Consider the following 21,526-nt stretch of genomic DNA (forward strand, 5'->3'; position numbering starts at 1 on the left):
TCGACAAAAAGCTATATATAGATGTATTCATCACAGTTACTTATTTCACTAAATACCATCATACAACACACTAAAATCCAGATCCCCATTTTCCGCCAGGATAGCCTTAAATACCATTTGAAGTCGTATGCACGGATAAAAGTTGATTACTTGATAGGCAATATCTTGAATATTTCAATATATTGAATATTATTTGTTTGAATCCCATAAAATCATTTCATGCGAGATGAAGTCATTATTTTTTGTTTTAAATTTCATTGCTGTTTGTTTTTCACAGTAAGTGTTTTAGGGCTTACAACTATAAACGATTTTGAGTATACACGAATAACATGGAAAGATGGCCAAATGAATACAAGCACGTTTGACATGCTCCCAGGTAAACATTTACTTGTTTCTGTTTTATTCCGGACACATTAGCGTGTGGAGGCCGTAAAAGTCGCCCCTTAACCAGGTGATGCATTTCCGATCCTTGCTTATTTTGGAGATTTTATTTTGTCTAGTTGATCTTTTTCCTAGTGGGCGGTTTCATTTATTTCTTATTAGATATCTACTTATAGTATGCTCCTCAGGATGTGCTGCTTGCATTTAAGATGTCCGTCCAGCTACATCTGATTCCTTTTCATCAGTTTTACTTTATTTTATTCCCTTCGCCGTTTTCTTGTTTAGGGTACACTCATTCTTTTATTTTGTGGAACCACATACTGCTTTCGTGGAATGACACGAAAGTTAAGCATTGGAGATTTCATGGTCACTGCCACATGAAAACATCTGTTACAGTAGATGATTCTAATGTTTTCATTATTGACATGAGTAAATGTTGAATACTGCCTACCGCAACGCCTTTGCAAGGGTTCGTGGACCGGCATGGTATGACCATTCGTACGCATTACCTCCGCTTTAAAGAGTACTTAAAACGACAAATACTGCCAACTGAATTAAAACTGAGGGCCGTGGTTTCAAACCCATGTAGGTTCAACTTATTGTCTTTTTCTTTTTTCTTTTGACATTATTTAAGCATTATTCAGATCCGAATCAGTATTTATTTTTAATTATGTAAATATTATAGGTATTTATTGACTAAATAATGCTAGGTTCATTCATAAATTTGGTGCCTTATATTTCCAAAGTCTAATGGAATTAAAGCTACAATATACAATTATATAAATTTTGACACTATCAAACAGTAAAGATCAGAGAAAATTTAGAGAAACGTTGAAATCAGTCGCTCAATTGGGATTATGGGTATTTTGAATTAGGCTCTCTATGCAAGAAAATGGTCAAGAAGATGTTTAAAATGGATAATATGGGTAACAGTTTTATCCAAATTTCAAATTTGAAAATAAACAATCATTTTTGTTCATTTTTTAGTTAGCTGAAAGTTATCAATTTTTAAAGCATCACTTCTTTCTGTCTTGACTCTTAACCCCCCGTTCACACATAGACGCCACTTCTACTACGATCAAAGCGTGGCCGAAAACGTGGCCGATCGTGGCAAATCGTAGGAGAAACGTAGTGGAGTCTACATAATCGCAGTATGATCGCGGTAAGGTCTTTGTGATCGGAAAACTCTACGCTCTCGCCACGTTTATTTTGAGCGTGCTCAAAACAAGCGTAGCGGGATCCTGGCCAGCTAGAATCGGGATAAAGTCGTTAAAAGAACGTGGTAGAAACGCCGTAATCGTACAAGCAGCACGGAAGCATCGTGGATAGCTCTTCATGATCGTAGTAAAAACGCAGTAAAAGCGTAGTACAGTCGGAAACATACCGAGTACGCTTCTACAAGGTTCTCACTATGTTCTTACTACGTTCCCACTTCGATCTCTCTACGTTCATGACGATCCTACGAAGACCTACCATGACCTTACGACGATCATACCACGACCTGTCAGGTAGCAGTTTGTTTTTATAGCGCTGCTATTTGACCAATCATAATCTGAGGAAATGGTGTCATCCATTCGGAGTTCTCTCATCAGTGTATCATATTGTCCAAACTAGAGCCTCCTATCTGCAGATAGCCATGGCCGTACCCAGTATCTTCTTGGCCTCCTTCTTCGCCTCCGCCTGTTAACACGCCTTTAACAATCTGCGCAATTTCAATTTCTACCAATATTTGTTCTTGATGAAGTAAAGCCAGATGAATCAGGTCAGCATTAATACATCCGTTCATGTTTGAAGTTTGGAAGTAAATGAAAAATAATTTTTGAAACCCAAGATATATATATCATCGCTAAAATCGTACCAGAAGCGTACTTCAAGCGTGATATGATCGGCACTGTCGTAGCGATATCGTCGAACAGTCTTCTAGGTCTGCGTAGCGTCGTAGTGCGAGCTTAAATGCCGTAGCGGCAGTGTAGTATAATCGCAGTAAACGCGGCCGCTGGTCGGCATCGGTCAGCGTAACATCGTAGTAGAAGCGTGTCAGCAGCATGTTTGACGTTGGAACATCGTAGTACAGTCGTAATGAAGACCAAAATTTGCCAAATTGTTCGATTTCGACGCCGATCGGCCCCGATCCAATACTTTTTCAGATCGTGGCTTGATCGACATGGTCGTCATAAAGTCGCAGCTCTGTGTGAACGGGGGCTAACTTAAAGTTTAATCATGTTTGAAAGTGTTTTTTTTATTTTGTGTGTCTTTTGCTTTTTTTGCGTTTCGGGGGATTCATTGTCATTTGATATTTTATATGGAAATAAAAATAACAATTTGTGTTATTTTGTGTGACATTTTGTGTATATATTGCTTCCTTTGTGACAAATAGTTTCAAATTCAACGCTATTATCTTCAGTATATGTTCTTAATTCAATAAAGCAACAATTATATCCAGAACATGTTCGTTTTTTTATCAGAAAGAGAAATACATGCATTTCTGAGGCATAACTTGTATTTTAGATATAAAATCTATTTGTGTTTGATACTTCTTTGTATTAATATCAGACGAAAAGCATGCTGATAGCAATTGGCCTCCTGGGCCTTATTCTATGTTGATGCCAACAACTGGCTGTCCTGAATCAAAAAATCAAGGCTGGAGGACCGGGTACATATATCTCGTTTGGCCGAATACAGTCAAAGTCGTATCCTCGGTACCAATGGCAAAACCTGGTTGCAAACAAGTTTCAGAGAATAGCAACGAAGGTGTTATTGCAAATAAAACGGCAAAACGGTTTTACGACATAACAGAGGACAGCTGGCCAGAAACGTGTAGCAACTTGCTAGGACCTTTTAACAGATTTTCATTCAAATTGAACTTTTGCGTTAAGGATGGAGATGAAAATAGTCCGAATAATGAATCCGTTGACTGGCCGGATGGCGATTACGCTATTGTGGCAACAGGGGCATGCCCACAAGGTACTGATATTTCAAAATATTCATTTTGTTTTTCGAGTAACCCTTTTCTAAAAAATTTTGACAGCCAGCAATCAATAAAATAATTTTGTTTTTAAGTATTTTGTTCTTATGTAAAAGTCCAGAACCACCTAATTGTGCGATAATGTAATTATATCGGATTAATTGACAAGTGCATGTTTTTTTTTAATTTTGGAATCTTGTCTCAGTTTCCAAAACAGTTTCCATAAAATTGATCATTTAACACAAAGTTGAATCTGTTGCCTCTTTTGTTCAGTAATTAAAGTGAATTAGTATTTTGTATGGAAGTCAAATACTAAATTGTTTACATTTTGCTGCCTTTATGGCCTATCACTATACGTTCATTGCTAATTTTGTCAATTGTTAGACATCTTACATATTCTAAATCCGATTTTTTAAACAGTATTCAAAACACAAACATAATGTGCCTTTCAATAACACGCCGTTCATTTCTCTACTTCAATACTTTCATTAAACGAGCTTTTCCTACTTGTTTTGGATACAAATAAACTTGTGTTACTATTTAAGCTATTTAATTTGTCCTATTTATTGACAGGTTTTTACAGCAAGAAACATTCAATAACAGTGCCCAAACTCACGTCTTGGACAAAAAGTGGGATTCTTCCAAATGTCACAGTCCTTAAAACTCCAAACGCAAGTAAGTGCGTAAGCGAATCTTTATATATACGGTAATCATATTTTTATGTACTTATTTTATGTATGGCAACCGATCCGAGTAAAGCTTGGCAGCCAGTGTGCTTGTTCCAATAAGATATTGTACTTAGTTTTATCATGGTTCATCTGGAAAAATCTACATCAATGCATATTACGCAAGACCTTTGTTTTCAAAACAAATATTCATGAAGTATGCTTGCATTACGTGTACAACATATGTAAAACTTGACTCTTCATGTTTTGTGCAATTGGACTTGATTGAGTTACTTTTTACATGAAAATTGGAACATTGGAAATAATTCTTTTCGGTTGCTTTCTCTTGTGCAAGGCTTCAGATCCCTCGCTTATCCGTTTATTCAAAGTAGTCATGACAAAAAATTGTTTCAAAGTAGTCATGACAAAAAATTGTTTCGTCGTTTTAAATGATGTCGGACAAAATCAATATTTAGTTTAATTCTGAGTACTGGTTAGGGACCATCAATCGGACACTTTTTGAACATTTTTCCATACAGATTTCATAATTTCAAACCGATAGACCTGAATATTTGACAATGATAATATTGACCCTTATATCTGAGGCTCGTCAAGGATGGTATCAAAATTACCTAATTTGTTCACAGTACCATGTGTCTGGACAGATATGCACATGATGTCAGTTAATTCATTTAAATGCTTGGGTGTTTTAATTTTTTATTTTTAACATGACTTACAATATTTCAGCAACAAATGCTGAAGTTTTGATATTCTATTGTTTACTCTGCAAATAATTATGAATAGCTTGTATATGAGGTCAGGTATTGCACTCTTAACGCCGAAATTTTCAACATCAAGATTCTTGAAATAGACATTAAAATATTACCGTAGAAATAAATTTGATTACTTAATTAAAAAAGAAACATGCATTTATTGTTGTTCAAAAAGTGACTGATAGATCGCCAACCAAGGAACAAAGGAAAAGAATTCAAAGCGTTTTTAGGACTGTCGGGTTTGGTGGTTGTCCGGTTTTGGTGGTCCCCAACCAGTATATCTCTTATTAGCATAATTAGCATAATTTTTCCATTTTACTGTGTCCTAGTCTATCTTGGTAAGAATTCCACATTTTACAGTTTTAGGTCTTTAATTGGACCTTAATGGAGCACCTTTCTTTGGTCGGAACATATTGGCTTTTATTCATAATTCGAAGATTGACGGAAAAGGGCCGCAAAAGTTTGCAATTGCCATTTCTTAATCGTTATGAGACGAATTTATTTTCCCCTTTTAAATTTTAAAAAATGTTTTGGCAATAAAAAACAAAAAAAAATAAAATTTTTAAAAAATGGTTTTTTTGGATTTGTTTTTAATTCGTTTTATTGGATATTTTTTTAGCTATTATATGCCCCTCAGTATTCTAATTCCCAAATGAATTTGCATATTTTCAAAACATTAATTCCTTTTAATATTTTTTTTAATTTTTAAATTTTTATCATTTTTCCCCAAAGGGGACATGAAAACGAAAGAACCTTTTATCTTTTGTTCTTTATATTTTTTTAGATGGAAAAAAAAAGTGCACGATTGCGAACTATGGTTTACCAACTAGTATGCCTTTTTTGAGAAATAAATTGTATGAATAAAGATTAATACTGTTTTTTTTGCTCTTTTATAGTATGCATAATAAAATACTAAGGATATGTTTAAGAGAAACTGTTTATTAATAAGTCTTTGCATTGTTTGAGAAACTAAATATTGCTTAATGTTTTTCCGAAGTATATTATAATATTTTTATTTTTAAATGCATAATAATACATTTTAAAACATTATGTAATTGTTTATAACTTCACTTTAAACCACTATTTAAATTAAATAAAACCCCATTGTATTTTTTTAAACCATTTTAACTGCTTTTTAGTAAGGTTGTATTGCTGTAACTAATATTAATTTTTAAAAAAGTAGATTTTTTAAAAAAAAATACATTTGTACAAATGTTCAAAGTTTCTGTGTAAAATCTACCTCAGATATCATATTAAGTTATTCATGATAAAACAACTTTCAAATTGTTTTAGTTTAAAGTATCCTTCTGCAATTCCAAAATATTATTTTCTTTTAAAAAATAACAACAAACTAATAGGTGAATAAGTTATTACAACATGTTATTTTTAAACTCATCCAAATATCCTGCTATGTAGCATTAATAGGTTATAACCTTAAAAACTCTTGGGCAATTAAATAAGTACTTAATCCTATTCAGAAAGTCTAATGTAATAAGTTGGCAGAAATGCCAGGCAAAATCTAATACAAAGGTAATAACTGAATTTATATAAAGTATTCTTCAAAATAAAGTAACAGAATATCCGGCTTGAATGTCACGGGTGTTATGCACTAAATTGCAAAATCTGTATATAAGTCACCCAAAGATTTTAATTATCAACAATTGCTATCAAATAATTATCATTAATTGTTCAAGTAAAATAAAATTGTGCTTTAAATAAAAATTTAAATATATACAATTTGTATATTGTACATGCAGTTACAATATACCAGCAAAGAGTATTAAAGTCATATTATATTGTTGATAACATGATGTCTAACAGACAAAAAGCCCATCAAATACGGTACTAAAAAATAGTCTTCGCCGCACATTCATACAAAAATAATGAATATATAAGTAAATTTCACAGTTTGCAAATCAATGTCTGAAGATAGCCATTTATAATATATTAACTTTATACATTATTTTATTCTAGTTTATTTTATTAATAATTAGACCAAGTATTTAATGATATTTTGTAGGCATAATTGAGATTGATCTGTGTGTACATGAAAACAACACCGAAATACAAACCGAAACAAATAACACCGTATTTATAGATGATGCGTTTCTTCTTATAAAGGTATCGTATGCATGTTTTTATTCTTTCGTATACAACCAACTCCAATACCTGTTAAGGCTGCTCAATTGTGGCTGATTTGTGCCATTCGTGTTTTGACCCCGCGACCCTGCCAAGCGAAACGTTTAATAAATAAAACTTTACTCCGCACCCCTGCTGTTCTTTTTCTTAAATCTCGCTTCGCGCCCTCGCGGGTCTAAGTTCTTATAATTAACTTTCGCCAGCTCCCCCACTTATTAGCGTGTTTCGCTTCGCCCCCTACCATTTTAACGTATTCGCTGGACGGGGCCCGACTAGAATTGTCACTGAAAACTTCATTGATAGGTATCGAATTTTATATATTTTAAATTGTTTTTATTTGATTTTCTTTTAAATATACACGTGCAAGCCATAGCCGGGCAAGCCAAAGTTCTTTGACTTCCCCGTATTATTGATATCATCCAAGATGAAGTGCACTGGGGACAAGTAAACGGAAGCGGTATACAAAATACATGTACCGGAATTATTTAAAAAAAAAACAACGGAAAAATGTAAAATAATGAAATGAACGAACACATTTTTATTTTACTTCCCCGTTCATAGATTTTGCCTTCTTTCATAGTAGGGAAAAGTAATTTTCTAAGTTTCGGTGTGATGAATAAGTAGAAAATTAAATTTCCTTTGTCCGAAATAGTATGCCTAAATTTAGGTAAAATGCTTTTATTGCAGAAATGAGTTGATATATAGGACATTCTTACTGGATATGTCTTATTTGAATTAGAATGTTTTGGAAGATGCACTCATTCTTTAATGATCAAGTTGATTTTGTCCCTTCTTAACTGCGACGTTTTTAATGAGACTATGTATTCAAAACGTGTTTACTTATAGTGTGAAGAGTTTAAAACATAACATTCATTACCTGTGTGTACTCAAATATATTTATTTAACATCTGACAAGGAGATCATACTGTTATGTGTATAGATCTAGTATCAAAAAATCAAATTTGAAGCATATCAATCTTTAAAGAATCTCACTGATGTCAGAATTTTTGCATTATGAACAATATCTAATAAGTGATCATTCCTGTTAAACAGTTAAGATTATATTAATTGTGTGCATGTTATTTATTTAGTAATAAGCTTAGCTCTGGTTAAAAACTTTGTTTTGTAATAAAACATTAATTGCTATTTTACAATGTGCTTAGGTTGAAAATAAAACCTGTATAAACTTGAATGGAATGGAAGTGGTAAACGAAACGTTGTTCATTGGTCAAAGTCAAGGAGTTTTGCAAGAATTTGAAGAAGTTTTTCAAATCTGCTATTACAAACCAGTGTACTGGACCAAAAGTAAGTCGCCAATATTGGAATTTATTTGTCCCCCAAAGCTGAATATCATCACTTTGATGTAGAATTAATGTGTTGACCGGAGTATATGTTTAATAAGTTATAATGTAAATGATGTACAGGTATATGATAAAGGTAAAATAAAAAATACAAATACATACATAGACTATATTTAACGTACTAGTTTATACATGGAGCAAGGGTTATTTTAAGTTCGAATAATTACCGTGTAAACTGTTTGTTAGCTTTGAAAATAACATAGACGTCTACTTGTGCATCCATATTAATATCCCGAAGCCATGTATTGTTTCGTATTTATTATTAGACAAAAGGTTTGAAACCAATTTAAGGACTTTGTCGCAATACAGATTGCATTTATGTTGCTGATGGCACAACGGGGACATTTACCATCAAAGTTTGAAGATATTCTCAAAAAATACTAGTATCCAAAGATATTTTATGATTAGAAAAGTTATTTCCTCAAAATTAGTTTCAAAGATATAGGTTTTCTAAAAGTGACTTTGTTTAACTTATACAGGAAGCGATTTGTATCTGCATTACCAGAACTTAATGTTTAAAGGTAAGCATGAACATAGATCAAACTTTTTTTGTCAGCAATGAATTCCTGATGTTTTATTATAAATAGACTCTTGATGTTTTATCGGTAATAAACTCCTGATATTTTGTCAGTAATAAACTCCTGATGTTTTGTAAGTTATTAACGCTTGATGTTTAAAAAATTATTACCCTTGATATTTTATCGGTAATAAACTCCTGATTTTTTATCAGTAATAAACCTCTGATGTTTTATCGGTAAAAAACTCCTGATTTTTTATCGGTAAAAAATTACTGATGTTTTATCGATAATAAACACCTGATGTTTTATCAGTAGTAAACTCCGGATATTTTATAAGTAATTAACTCCTGATATTTTATCAACCTCCTGATTTTTTTATCAGTAATAAACTCCTGATGATTGATAAGTAATAAACTTCTGATGTTTTTGTCAGTAATAAACTTCTAATGGTCAATAAGTTATAAACTCTTGATATTTTATAAGTAATAAATTCCTGATGTTTAATTAGTAAAAAACTACCGATGTTTTATCAACAATAAACTCCTGATGTTTTATCAGTAAAAACTCCTGATTTTTTATCGGTAATATACTCCTGATAGTTTATCAGTAATAAACTTCTGGTGTTATATCGGTAATAAACTACTGATAATCATCATATTATAAAGTACATTAAACATACTTACTACATCGCACAATGGGTTACTTTTATATTCAATTTTATCAAGGACAAAATGTTAACATATGTTTTATAAGAATATAAGAATCTTTATTGTTTTCAGAAATTTAATCGAGTGTTTAACTGACGCTTTCTTGAGGCAAATCTAAGCATATTTTGTAAATTTTCCTGCATTTTTGTCCCTGATGAGACTAGTTCAAACACATCTAAATTCAATTTGTTGGTCTAAAACATATTTTAATATGATGCAATTTTGGTTGCTTTGCTATAACATTAAATTTTGTGAAATATGAATATATCGATATAATGTATTTATAAACAATATTCATGTGACTGTTAATGACTTCTTCTCCAATTCTCGTTTCGTTTCTCGACATTTATTCAAAAGTCTTAACATTTTAACATCAAATATTGAAAAAAACTTTCAAGTCTGTTACTAAAAGAATTTTTTTTTCATTTTTCAATATATATATAGGGTTTTCAATGACAAATGTCGGTCTTTCTTATGGGAGCCAAAATGACTTCGCTCAGAGCCTGATGCAGTATGGTAATGTTGATTTTTTAAATCAAAACAAACCCTGAAAACTTAATATTTATTTAGTTATACCATCATATAGAAATTTTTATTGTACGTGTATATTACCTTAATTGGCATGTTTGAGTTACCACCCTGTTACCCTGTTTATAAAGCACACGTGCTTGTCTTCTTTCCCTACCTACCTAGTATATACTTACCCTGAATAGTGTAAATTAGATATAACTCTAAGATAATATCTTATTGCATAATTGTATCACCTTACTTGTTCTGGAAATCATTTATTCGTACTCTTTTTGCTCTTATGATCAATCAATATCTAAACTTAAAGCCTTATCAGGAATCACACTAATGGTTTATATAAAAATTATAAACACATTTGAATAATTATCTAACTCGTTATCTGAATCATTATTATCATATTATTTCGAATTCAATACTGATGGTTGCTAATGGAAATGACCTGCAATTATCGGAAATTGTCGGTTATTATGCGCTCAGCTATGTTTTTTCTTGTTCACCAGTTATGAATTGATATACCAAAAACTTGATATAAAAAACAACCTGATTATTTTGTTCTTTTTGTCATTAGTAAACTTATAATTATTTGAGATTTTAAAGGAAGCTGCAATACCAATTGGTACGTTTCTGTTGTTATAAATCACTGCTAATTCAACACCGCCCTTTTGGTGTTTGACACCTATAATGCTCTTAATCTATTCATTAAATATATATTCATGCTTACACTTTCTATAAAAAACACTAAAATTGAATATGCAAATTTCTTGTCATGTTGTTTAACTTTAGATACCCTACCAAATCAGGAAATAAAATATAAACAGATGAGTCATTGGCTTTTGCTGGATATGGGTGGAATGTTCTTTGTTCAAGGACTCAGGTTCCCAAATTGTAAGTAAATAAATTTAAATTGAAGTACTAGTTGTACATATCTTGTGAATAAGAATTTTTTAGATACGTACTAACAGAGAGATCATTTATGTTTTTTTCTCTTATAAATATGGGATACATCATCATCGGGTAATATGAAAATAAATATTTCACGAGTTGTTGTAGCCATGAGTTAGATATATACTTTTATTTATGAAGTATTTTGACATGTTAATAATTCAACCCAAATCGATGATAAGTACAAAATTTCGTTCATTATTATAATGAACAATGATACAGACTGATCTCTAGTTAAATGTGGGATGTTTCAGTCCGAGAAATTAACAAAGATTTGTTCTGTAGATAATAGCAATGTTTTAAGCTATGTCATCAAACATAATATATCTATAATATGATTAAATATTTGTAATATCAACAATTTACATGTTGTGAGAAAACCTACACTGAACATGTTGTAACCAAACCAGGTGTTCTGAAAATAAATATAGCACAAGCTGTTGTAGCCAAGAGTTAAACAGGATTATATTTATACCAACAGATGAAAACACATCCTGATATTATACACACAAAAAATATGTGTAGTATATACTTTTTACATTAAGATTGGAACAACTTCTCTTTAAAATTTAAAGTATTCTCTTAAGTTTAGAAAAAAGAAGTCCTACAAGGCACTAGTGAAAATTCTGAAAATCTGTTTCACTGCAGTGAAAAATAACTTTTTTACAGTGAAAATACGGAAAATGGAATATGTTTGGACTGATGTATTTCCTTAAAGTGATTATGTGGTAAAATCACTTGAATTGTTTTTTTTTTTTTTTTAGATTAAAAGTCATTTCTGCGTGTGAACGACTTTTTTCGGGGGGGGGGGTGGAGGGGGGAGGGGTGATGTGCATATGGAAATTGTCTACAAACATCAATCAGTATGCAGGATAAGAATTTCAAAAAAAAGTTTTATTTTTAATAATTTACAAACAACTTAAGTGTTATTGTTCTATCTGTTTTATCTATCTTAATCAACATATTAAAACATAAATGTTATCTGGCTGGCGAGATAATAGTTCAGATAGATTTGTGGAAATGTCTTGCATTTTTATATTTATATCGTAGTCTCCTTTAATATCGGTTTCATTATCTTTGATTGTGTCCTCTACTTACAATGGATTAACATTTTACTTTAATTAGATCATTTGGAACAAACATCGCTGGTGAGTTACAACGGTACTCTACAATGGGCAATACATGGAGAAACCTGTTCACGGTGGGATTCCCACCCGAAAATCGTAGAAAACTTCAAATTTCCCGTTGATGGAAATGTGTTTGCTGCTGAGAACTTCTGTAGATACCATGGAAACATAGCTGATCATTGCATCATTTGTTTCATTGCACCTGCAAAGTTAAAGTGTTGCACTGGGGAAGGTAAAATTAGTTGCTTTCGTAAAATAAACTATTCAAACGTTAGTAACTTCAACTTACTGTACGGACCTTGATATTTTCAAAACAAAAATGAAACAAAAATTGTGTATGAGAAATTTTTGTTTTTCTTTTATTAACTTTTAATATGCTCTAGTATCGCATTGCAAATATGTAGATAAAATGAAATCAGTAACAGCGTTAATGTTAAATTGCATGATTGTACTTTTCTACCAATGTCGGCAAACAATTTTTTTTTCGATATATTATTCTTTTTTCTAAAAATCGACAATTCGTCCAATATGACTAACCCAACACAACTGATTACAACGACATGCAAACTGGTCTGTCTCGATTTCATCAGCTTGAACAGAAAATTCTAAGCTCTTCCAAAACAGTTTCTTGTAAATGATCTTTGAATGAAATACTTATGTAATATTAAGGCTTTTCAAGACTTTTACGAAAACCTGAACTATGTTAATTTTGATATTTAAGTTTACACGATTGGTGGAAACGGAAGGGAGTCATTTACAAAGATATTGATAGGCAATGACAGATATGCAATGTTTAGAACAGGATCAATTGAGGTTCCATATTCACTTGATATCGACACAGACAGAACTGTAGTAGCTTACTTTCAAAAGTAAGTGACCGATATCAAAATTGTTCTATTGTTCCGCTCTCGCAAGTTCATAAATGACTGACAGTCTGTGTTTTTAAACTGTTGCAGGCAAGGGTGTCTAGTTAAATCTCGGAAATATATTACTATCATATAAGCTAATACGCAATTCTAGACATGATAAGAAAGTAAACAACTTGTAAGGATTCACAGTAATATATTCGTATCAGTTTTGCATGTAACAATTGATACACAAATTGTTTAACTGTTTTTATATCGGATAATAAGGTCATATGGCGACGTTCCAGCTTTACTGGTCGAGGAAGACGTCAGGCGCCCTTCCGTGCATTGCCTCAGACACAAACGGGCACCTGACCCTAGCCGTTAATATGGTCATTGTAATTACGTTAAAGAGTATAAATCTATATTCTATGAAATATTCTTATAAAATTTATCAACAGTAAAATTATATTGGTTCCATTATTATATGTTAATATAATATATATATTATATGTTAATATATTCTAAGTTGTAACATAGAATCTCTCTATTATTCAATACACATGACTAATGTACATAAACAGAATAAAATGTTCCGGAAAAAAATATTTTGCTATCATAAGAAGGGTTTTATTCGTTTAGCAATAATTTTATACACGCGCCACTCGCTTTAAGGCATTTAATTACCATATTTATTTCATACAAGCATTTTGGCAATATTCTTTTTTGAAATATATCTCATTTTTATGTTTATACAGACACATGTTCGGAAGGTTTATCCTATTGATAACAACAGATAATGATGGTTTCGAAGATTTGATCAACAGTACTTCCGGCATTCAAGTTTTAATTTCTAAAGATTCCTTAACGAGTAAGAAAAACTCATTTTTACATCCTTGTTACATAATTTTGATTTCAGCTGTGTTAAATAATGTAAATTCCACAATCTATTTTATGTCGTTTAGTTGCATGTATGGTATGATTCTTGTGAAACACATGTCTTAGATAATAAATAACTTGATCAATTTGCCAACTTAGAAAAGAGACGAAAATAAGTAAGAAGTATTTACAATTTATCAAGGCCAATGGTATATGAAACGGGACCATATTTCATATAGTAGAAGTACCAGAGCAAATAACGTAAAAAATGTTTTTAAAAAGATATGTAACGTCAAAATGCGTGTTTTATATATCATAAGATCATAGGAAGTATTTCATATGGTAAAACTCTTAGTTAAATGTCATTAATCGGTCAAGATACAGTGGTAAGCCATTTCTCAAAAAGGGAAATATCTCTGGAGCACGGAAGGAAAGCAGTATCATAAATGTTTAAATTATTGATACGGTTTAATTGAGTTTGTTCATGATAGATAATGATGCATCATCTCTTTTTTGTTATGATATTCTTCTGGTGCACTGGGATTATAGAATTCATATTTAGTCGGTGCTATGGGACGTGAGAGATGGGCAGCTTTCTCTTGAACAGAGGTGGCCAAAGTCGAACCTGCATTTTTCATATTTCTGTTTTGTTTTTATTGATATAAAATGATCTTCCCTTGTCCAAATTTTTTAAGTTTAATGCTGTATGACACCTTACTACACCTCACCGTTGTTGTAATATCTGTGTCTTTCGCCTCATTGATAATAATACGTAATTCTGTTGAAGACTAAATTATGCTTATGCTTAAGCTAGGGAACGTGAGAGATTGCTCTCTTGGGTTTGCCCGAATTTAAGCAACATTTATCTTCAACACTTAACGTTTCAATGAATCAATGATCCAATAAAACAAACAAAAATTGAAAGAAAAAGTAATATTTATATAATGACATTCGGGTGATATACTGTGAACTTTTACAACAGTTTTAAAAGTCATGCTATATGTGGAAGAGGAGATTCCAAAATTAAAAAGATGAAAGTTGCAGACTCGGTGTCACTGACTCTGATTACGATACTTAAATATTAATTTACTTGATAAAGTTAATTTCTAATATAACTAACACAAATTTTATCATATACCTTACGCTTTAAAAGATAAGAAATGAGATTTTGTTTGCCTTACAATTTCTTAAATATTGTGATGCAATTTTAATTTTAATATATTTTCTAATTATATATCATTACTTTGGAATTAAGGGAAAAGATGGGAAATATCAGCCACAATTTAAATGATTCTATATCAATAAAGAAACAAATGTACCGGTCGTAAATAACACACTGACTTTGTTTAAATTAAAATTTGTCCGGTGAATGTTTTACCTAAGACAAGAACATGGTTACGCATTTCAATTGAATCACCTTACCTTGAAACGTTTTAATTTTGGTTTCCCAACTCATATAAATTTTAGAGTTTGAACATTAAAATGGATTAATTTCTGTGTCAAAAGTTACTGTTTAAAGTGAGTTTATTTGCTTTTGCTCGCAACATTTTAGCTCAGCAAGACATATGTAATAATGATCTTGGAATGCAGGACATGGGTATAACGGACGCGCAGATATCGGCATCATCTTGGTTAATTCAATTTCCACCTGAAGCAGCTAGACCATTTCAATCTGGATGGTGCTCTGACATAAATGATGAAAATCCCTATATAATGGTAACATCGTTTTGCTTTTAATTTGTGTTTATGTATATATATAAGAAAATGACAATTTTGTTTTGTTGCAGTATATAATCGTATTTGATTTCCTCTTGTGAACACCAACAGAGTACTGGAAAAAATATCTATCTCGCTGATTACTTGATAAATCGCTCTATCAACATTTAAGAGTCTACTCTAGTTGTTTGACTTTATAACAGGGAATTTAAGAGTCTACTCTAGTTGTTTGACTTTATAACAGGGAATTTAAGAGTCTACTCTAGTTGTTTGACTTTATAACAGGAATTTTAAGAGTCTACTCTAGTTGTTTGACTTTATGACAGGGAATTTAAGAGTCTACTCTAGTTGGTTGACTTTATAACAGGGAATTTAAGAGTCTACTCTAGTTGGTTGACTTTATAACAGGGAATTTAAGAGTCTACTCTAGTTGGTTGACTTTATAACAGGGAATTTAAGAGTCTACTCTAGTTGTTTGACTTTATAACAGGGAATTTAAGAGTCTACTCTAGTTGGTTGACTTTATAACAGGGATCTAATATTGTTAGATGAATGCAATAGCCACCAATAATGTAAACAAATGCAAATTGTGTCAGTCATGTTTCTGCTAATCTTTGGTTATGTTCGAAACAATAGCTTCGGTCCTCTTTATTTGTTTTTCTCTTCGTTATCTAACATGTTGAAACCGGTATTCCTAAATGTAAGCCATTAGGAAGTCGATCTATTCACTGATTTGTGTTTGCTCTGACATTAACGTTAATCAAATAAACAAAATCAAAGGTAATAAAAGAAATATTATAGTGAATTATTTATATCAAAATTCTCTGATTTTAAGTCTTTCGTGACTCGTAACCTTTTAGATGTGAACACAGATTATTAAATCAGTGTTTACAATTATTGCGTGATTGTTTCTGGTTAGAATGCATGGTACACTTTATTCATATTGCTGTTTTGTACCTTTTTTTGACTTGACCTTTAGCCAGAATAACTTTCTTACCTTCTTAAATGCAGATTGATTTGCTCAAAGATACAACAGTAGAAGGTATTGTGATTTGGAACTGGGAAGCACTAACAACATCTGTGAATAAGATGATCTTTAGTAAACGTTATTTACCGATGGGTGCAAGAACCTTTAGTGTTTTTCACCGGTCACCCGAGAACACAACCTGGATAGCAGACAAAACTAGTGTAGTTATGAAAAATTGTTTATCTAATGGACCTTATAATTTGCAGTATTTATCAGGACCGGGTTGTTATAAAAATGGTGAATTGTAAACCAGCGGTTAAATTCATTATCCTGTGGTAAAAGTTTGTCTGTTGGTTGAATACTGTTGCTCACAATTTGATCTGTTAGCGTTGTTTAATAATTATCTGCGAAAATGTGGCGTAAAATCCGTGGGTAATACCAGTATAAGCGCTGTAAATATAAATAGATAGCTAACGGTATTTTTTTCTATTTCAAATATAAACTACCCACTTATCTGTTGTTAAATATCACCTGACATAATTCAATTGAAATATTTTTTTTGCTCATTAATGCTTTGTTATTAATATTTTTGTTTTAAATTGTAGGACATGTTTCAATTTGAAACATTTCATCCGACGGTTGTTCCTCAAAAGATACTTTTTGAAGAACCTCTCTTTACACGCTTTGTAAAAATTAACATCATTCAGCCGTTGACAGAGGGGTTCAAATGCTTGAGATTTGAACTTATTGGTTGTCGGCAAAATGGTAAGAAATAATAAAAAACTGCAATGTGAATTATGTTTTTGTAAAGTTAATATGTTTTAAAAGTCATTAAACGACGTCGTTTATTATTATTATTATTCTTATTATTATTATTAGTATTATTCATTATAAATAGTAGTAGTGGAAGAAGTTTTTTCTTTAGAAATCTTATTTGTTTTACTATTAATTTCAGATGCGGCAAACTTTCCATCATTGTTAAATACATATACGTATGATTATACAACTGTATCTTTGATTGAATGGGTGTATCAGGAGATGGTGCTAACAAGTGTTAACTACCCAGTGTCATATCAGCCAGGCTCAGTGTACTCCTGGATAATAAACTTTGAAGGCGACGGATTTGTAAAAGTAGCATTCACGCAAATTTCATTCAATGTTTATGAGGTACACTTTTTATGATAACTCATAGTCAAACGCACCAACGCACGCACAAATGCAAAAAAAACATATTTACGCTCAAGAACATGCATTGACCCTATCTAAAGAGCTATTGTCAAAAAATAATTATTTTGTCATTATCAAATGTAAAGGTTTACATGTTAAATGTCTCCTTAGTGAAAAATGATTCTTGAAATGTTCTATAGATAAATGAACTCACGTTTAACTTATAGTGATTTCTAAGCTGTAATGACGGATACTAGTATTGTTTTTCTATGTTTGCACGTAAATATGAGATAATAGAATCGAAATTAATCATTTAGAAATTAAGATAGTTGACTTTGATGGCGTTCAACAATGTTATCATTATATCATCTATATGAATATTCAATTTAGTTCGGCACGGCTATGCCATTAGTGACATAGATTTTGTAATCCCAGGAGTCTGAGTTTTTTTTTTTCATTGGAAGCAGACAGTGTTTATCTGTTTTATCATGGATATGTGAGTTAATTTAATTAAAATTGATTACAAAATCACGTGGGTGATATAATAATTGTCTTTGTCACTTTGATAATTTGCACTTCTCAAACAGAATTGCTTTGGCATTGATTAATTATAATATTGCTGGTATTTTAGTATCACTTAAGTGTCATTCTGTATCGAAATTTCTTAATGCCAGCACCATTCTAAACAATTCATTATTTTCTTCATCAATAGAACATCAATAGTAACCCCAATGCTTGTAAAGACAAAATACAGCTCTATGATGGAGAAGATTTGAGAAGAACAACTTTTGCGGAGATTGACAATTTGTACAACAACCGCATACCGGTCTTTGAAACGAAACACAGTGTAATATTGTTGACATTCACCTCGTGTCGAATATTTTCTAAAATAGTAACAAGGGGCTATGGATTCAGAGCTTTTGTCTCCAAACAAGGTCTGCAAAATTGAAAAATCTAGCTATTTTAAATAATTGAATTTCTGTGTTCAGGTAAGGTGTCAGATTGGCATCGGTAACTATATTTGACGCATTTTGAAAACCCTGATTTCCATCTGTTGATTATTTGAGGTTTTAGTTAGGAGTCTTATCAAATCAAAATATAATTTAAATGAAATAATGAGGTGTATATAAAGCAATTCATAATCAATTTATATATTCAAATGATTTACATATTATTATATATTAGTAGTTTGTTAAAGTTTATAATATTATGACAGCATAATTCTAGTTGTCTCCACTGATTGTCTCTGTCAAGTTATTATTTCATCTGAATTCTGCATTCTATGTTAAAAATATCTATCACACACCTGCAATGTAATAAGCGCTCTTTTATTTCAAACAAATAATTTTGCATTTTACAGGATACCCATATGATATTCTTACGTTTAGTCTAACTCTTTGCAATCTTAACATCTTAGGCCTAATTGGACATAACCATTCATGAATTTAAGCGAAAATTTTATAAGTATTGGCTGAATGGTAGACAGTGGAGATCATCATCAGGCGGCACAAATGTGCCTTATTGTCTACACAGATCGCATAGCTAGAACCAGTTGCCGTCAGTAATTCTGGGATTTGTAGATTATTATGTTTATTTTACTGTTCTACATAGAAAATAATAACGATGTTTTAAACGGTGATATATTTGTTTTTTTGCACGTATGGAAGTGTTATTATAGAATGTACATGGGATCACTTTGTTTCAAGATTTTTTATTTACCCTAAGACTTATTAGTTTCATTATATTATGTCTTCTAAGTTTTAACATAGTTCTTTTCTACATGAAGCTCTTTCGTAGTATTTACAAGTTCCTTTTATTTTTCATTACATTACAGCAACACCAACGTGCTTATCTTCCGAAAGCAATATTAGAAGTGGTTCAGTTAGGACAGAACAATGCCAGTTGCAGTCAATGTATTTGACATCTTTTTCTATCCTGAATATTCAATACAAAGGATCATCTGAGAAATGGACTCTGCACATAAAGAAACACAGTTTCTCATTACAGTTTTTAGACTTTTATATACCTTGTTCCGACAGTAAGTTTCTCAAGTATGCATTTATTTTGAAAAATAAAATTTACAGAACAATGAATAGGAATAAGATAATTTTATTTTATTTATTCAAATAGCTTTGTAAAGTTCCCGGCGTTTTTTTGCCTATGTAAAGAATATATAAGGTTTTGAACGAAAATATATAAACGTATTTGAACAAAGTATGATGAAGAGGGAATCATCGAGTTATCTTCAAACACTTTGTATGAGAAGAGTAACGGTTGGGAGTAAAATATTTAAATGGCGGGAAAACATACGGTTAAAACAAGTCTGAGCAGTTCAGTTCAATTGACGGGTTCTTTCACGTTCACATATTTTGATGCGATAGTAAGCGTGAATAATAAATGTTCCAGTCAACAACAAATGGGCCAAGTTAGAAATCCATCAATCATACTTTTTAAGGTGAAAGTGTACGCTGGACTGCTTTATGTATTTATTTTGGGACTTTAATGCAATTCTTGATGAAAAATTTAGAAGGAAGAAATACATATTTTACCTAGGTTGCCTTTACAGCCCTCTCAATGCATCCGATTTCAGTGCTGTTATTTTAACACATTTGATAGTTTTGGTACTTGCTGCCTTTAGCAATATATCGGAAATGAATTAATTTCCAAATTTACAGGGTGTCCAAGGACGAGTTGTTAATTAACATTGGCATCAAACCGCTTCCTTTGCCGCTGAGGGTTTAAATTCTACTATGGACATTCAGATTTTTTCATATCTGTTTAGAGGGAGCTATTCAGCTAGCCATAGGAACGTAGGTGTTTGCTCAGGTGCCCGGTCGTGTCTTGTCAAATACACGAGCTTCCCCTGTCAGTAAAGCTGGAAATTCGCCATATGGCCTTCACGTTTCAGAACTGTTTATTTATAAGTGGAGATATTATGTTAGCGTCCGAATTTCTCAGTCTGTGAGGCGCGGTACGGCATTCTGAGGGTTTCGGTTTGAGTCCCGGTCAGGCTGCACATTTTCTTACCCTGTAACAGGCTTATTTGAACAATGCTGGTTGGCTTTAAAATCAAACAGTAAAAATATCGAAACAAAACTTTAAAAAATCAAAGCTGCATTATGTAGGTATAAGGCAGGAGTTAGTAAAAGTAGTTAAAGTATTTACATATATTAAAGTAAATGCAATAAACTTTATTGTGTTGAATTGTAGATAGTTAAATGGGTGGCCCTTAAGCATTTCTCTTCTAATATATACACCCTTAGTTTTTTAAGGTTTACTATATAGTTCGGAACTGTAAAACCGTATAAGAAATGCACAAACATGCAGCACGTAAATGCTGTGAAATATTTTTTTTTTATTTCAGATACAAAATTGATATTCATTGATAGGTATATGGAAGGCAAAGTCTTTTGTAATCTGGCAAAACCTCCAAAAGTGATTTACTCGAATTCGGATAATGTTTCTTTAGTACTGAATAGATTTTCTTCCGATGAAGAGCCTATTTATAGTATAAGGCAACGTTTTAAAGCCGTCTACGTAGCGCTGAGCGAGGAATTTTCTAACAAAATTGATGAGCAGTATACTAACTATTACGGTAATACCTTTAATACATATAGTATAATTTATATAAATCATATCATTAAAATGTTTTTAAATTAAAAATATGAGATTAGGAAAAAAATGCTTGACTTTAAAGAATGAGGTCAGGGAAATGTTGATGATTTAAAAGAACTAGGTCAGGAAAATTTTATGATTTATAAGAGATCAGGGGAATTTAAGACTACGAGGATCTTACACCGTCTGCCAGTATAGACTGGAATATTTAACTCGATGGTAATTGTTTAC

General features: G+C 31.7%; 1 protein-coding gene across 1 annotated transcript; it reads left to right on the forward strand.

The window, feature by feature from the left end:
• Positions 1-220: 220 nt before the first annotated feature.
• On the forward strand, positions 221-21,275 carry LOC132752933 (uncharacterized; the record flags this gene model as incomplete). Its single annotated transcript, XM_060743345.1, has 18 exons — positions 221-376; positions 2,935-3,345; positions 3,920-4,021; positions 6,805-6,905; positions 8,087-8,228; positions 8,764-8,805; positions 9,954-10,025; positions 10,821-10,922; positions 12,105-12,338; positions 12,828-12,975; positions 13,710-13,822; positions 15,383-15,546; positions 16,558-16,734; positions 17,119-17,278; positions 17,469-17,680; positions 18,393-18,615; positions 19,515-19,718; positions 21,045-21,275. Coding segments are annotated over exons 1-18 (2,869 nt in total), but the record flags the coding sequence as incomplete, so codon positions are not given.
• Between the last annotated feature and the right edge of the window lie 251 nt (positions 21,276-21,526).

Source organism: Ruditapes philippinarum, unplaced genomic scaffold, assembly GCF_026571515.1.
Source record: "Ruditapes philippinarum isolate M1 unplaced genomic scaffold, ASM2657151v2 ctg1270_1_1_1_1, whole genome shotgun sequence".
Taxonomy (NCBI): domain Eukaryota; kingdom Metazoa; phylum Mollusca; class Bivalvia; order Venerida; family Veneridae; genus Ruditapes; species Ruditapes philippinarum.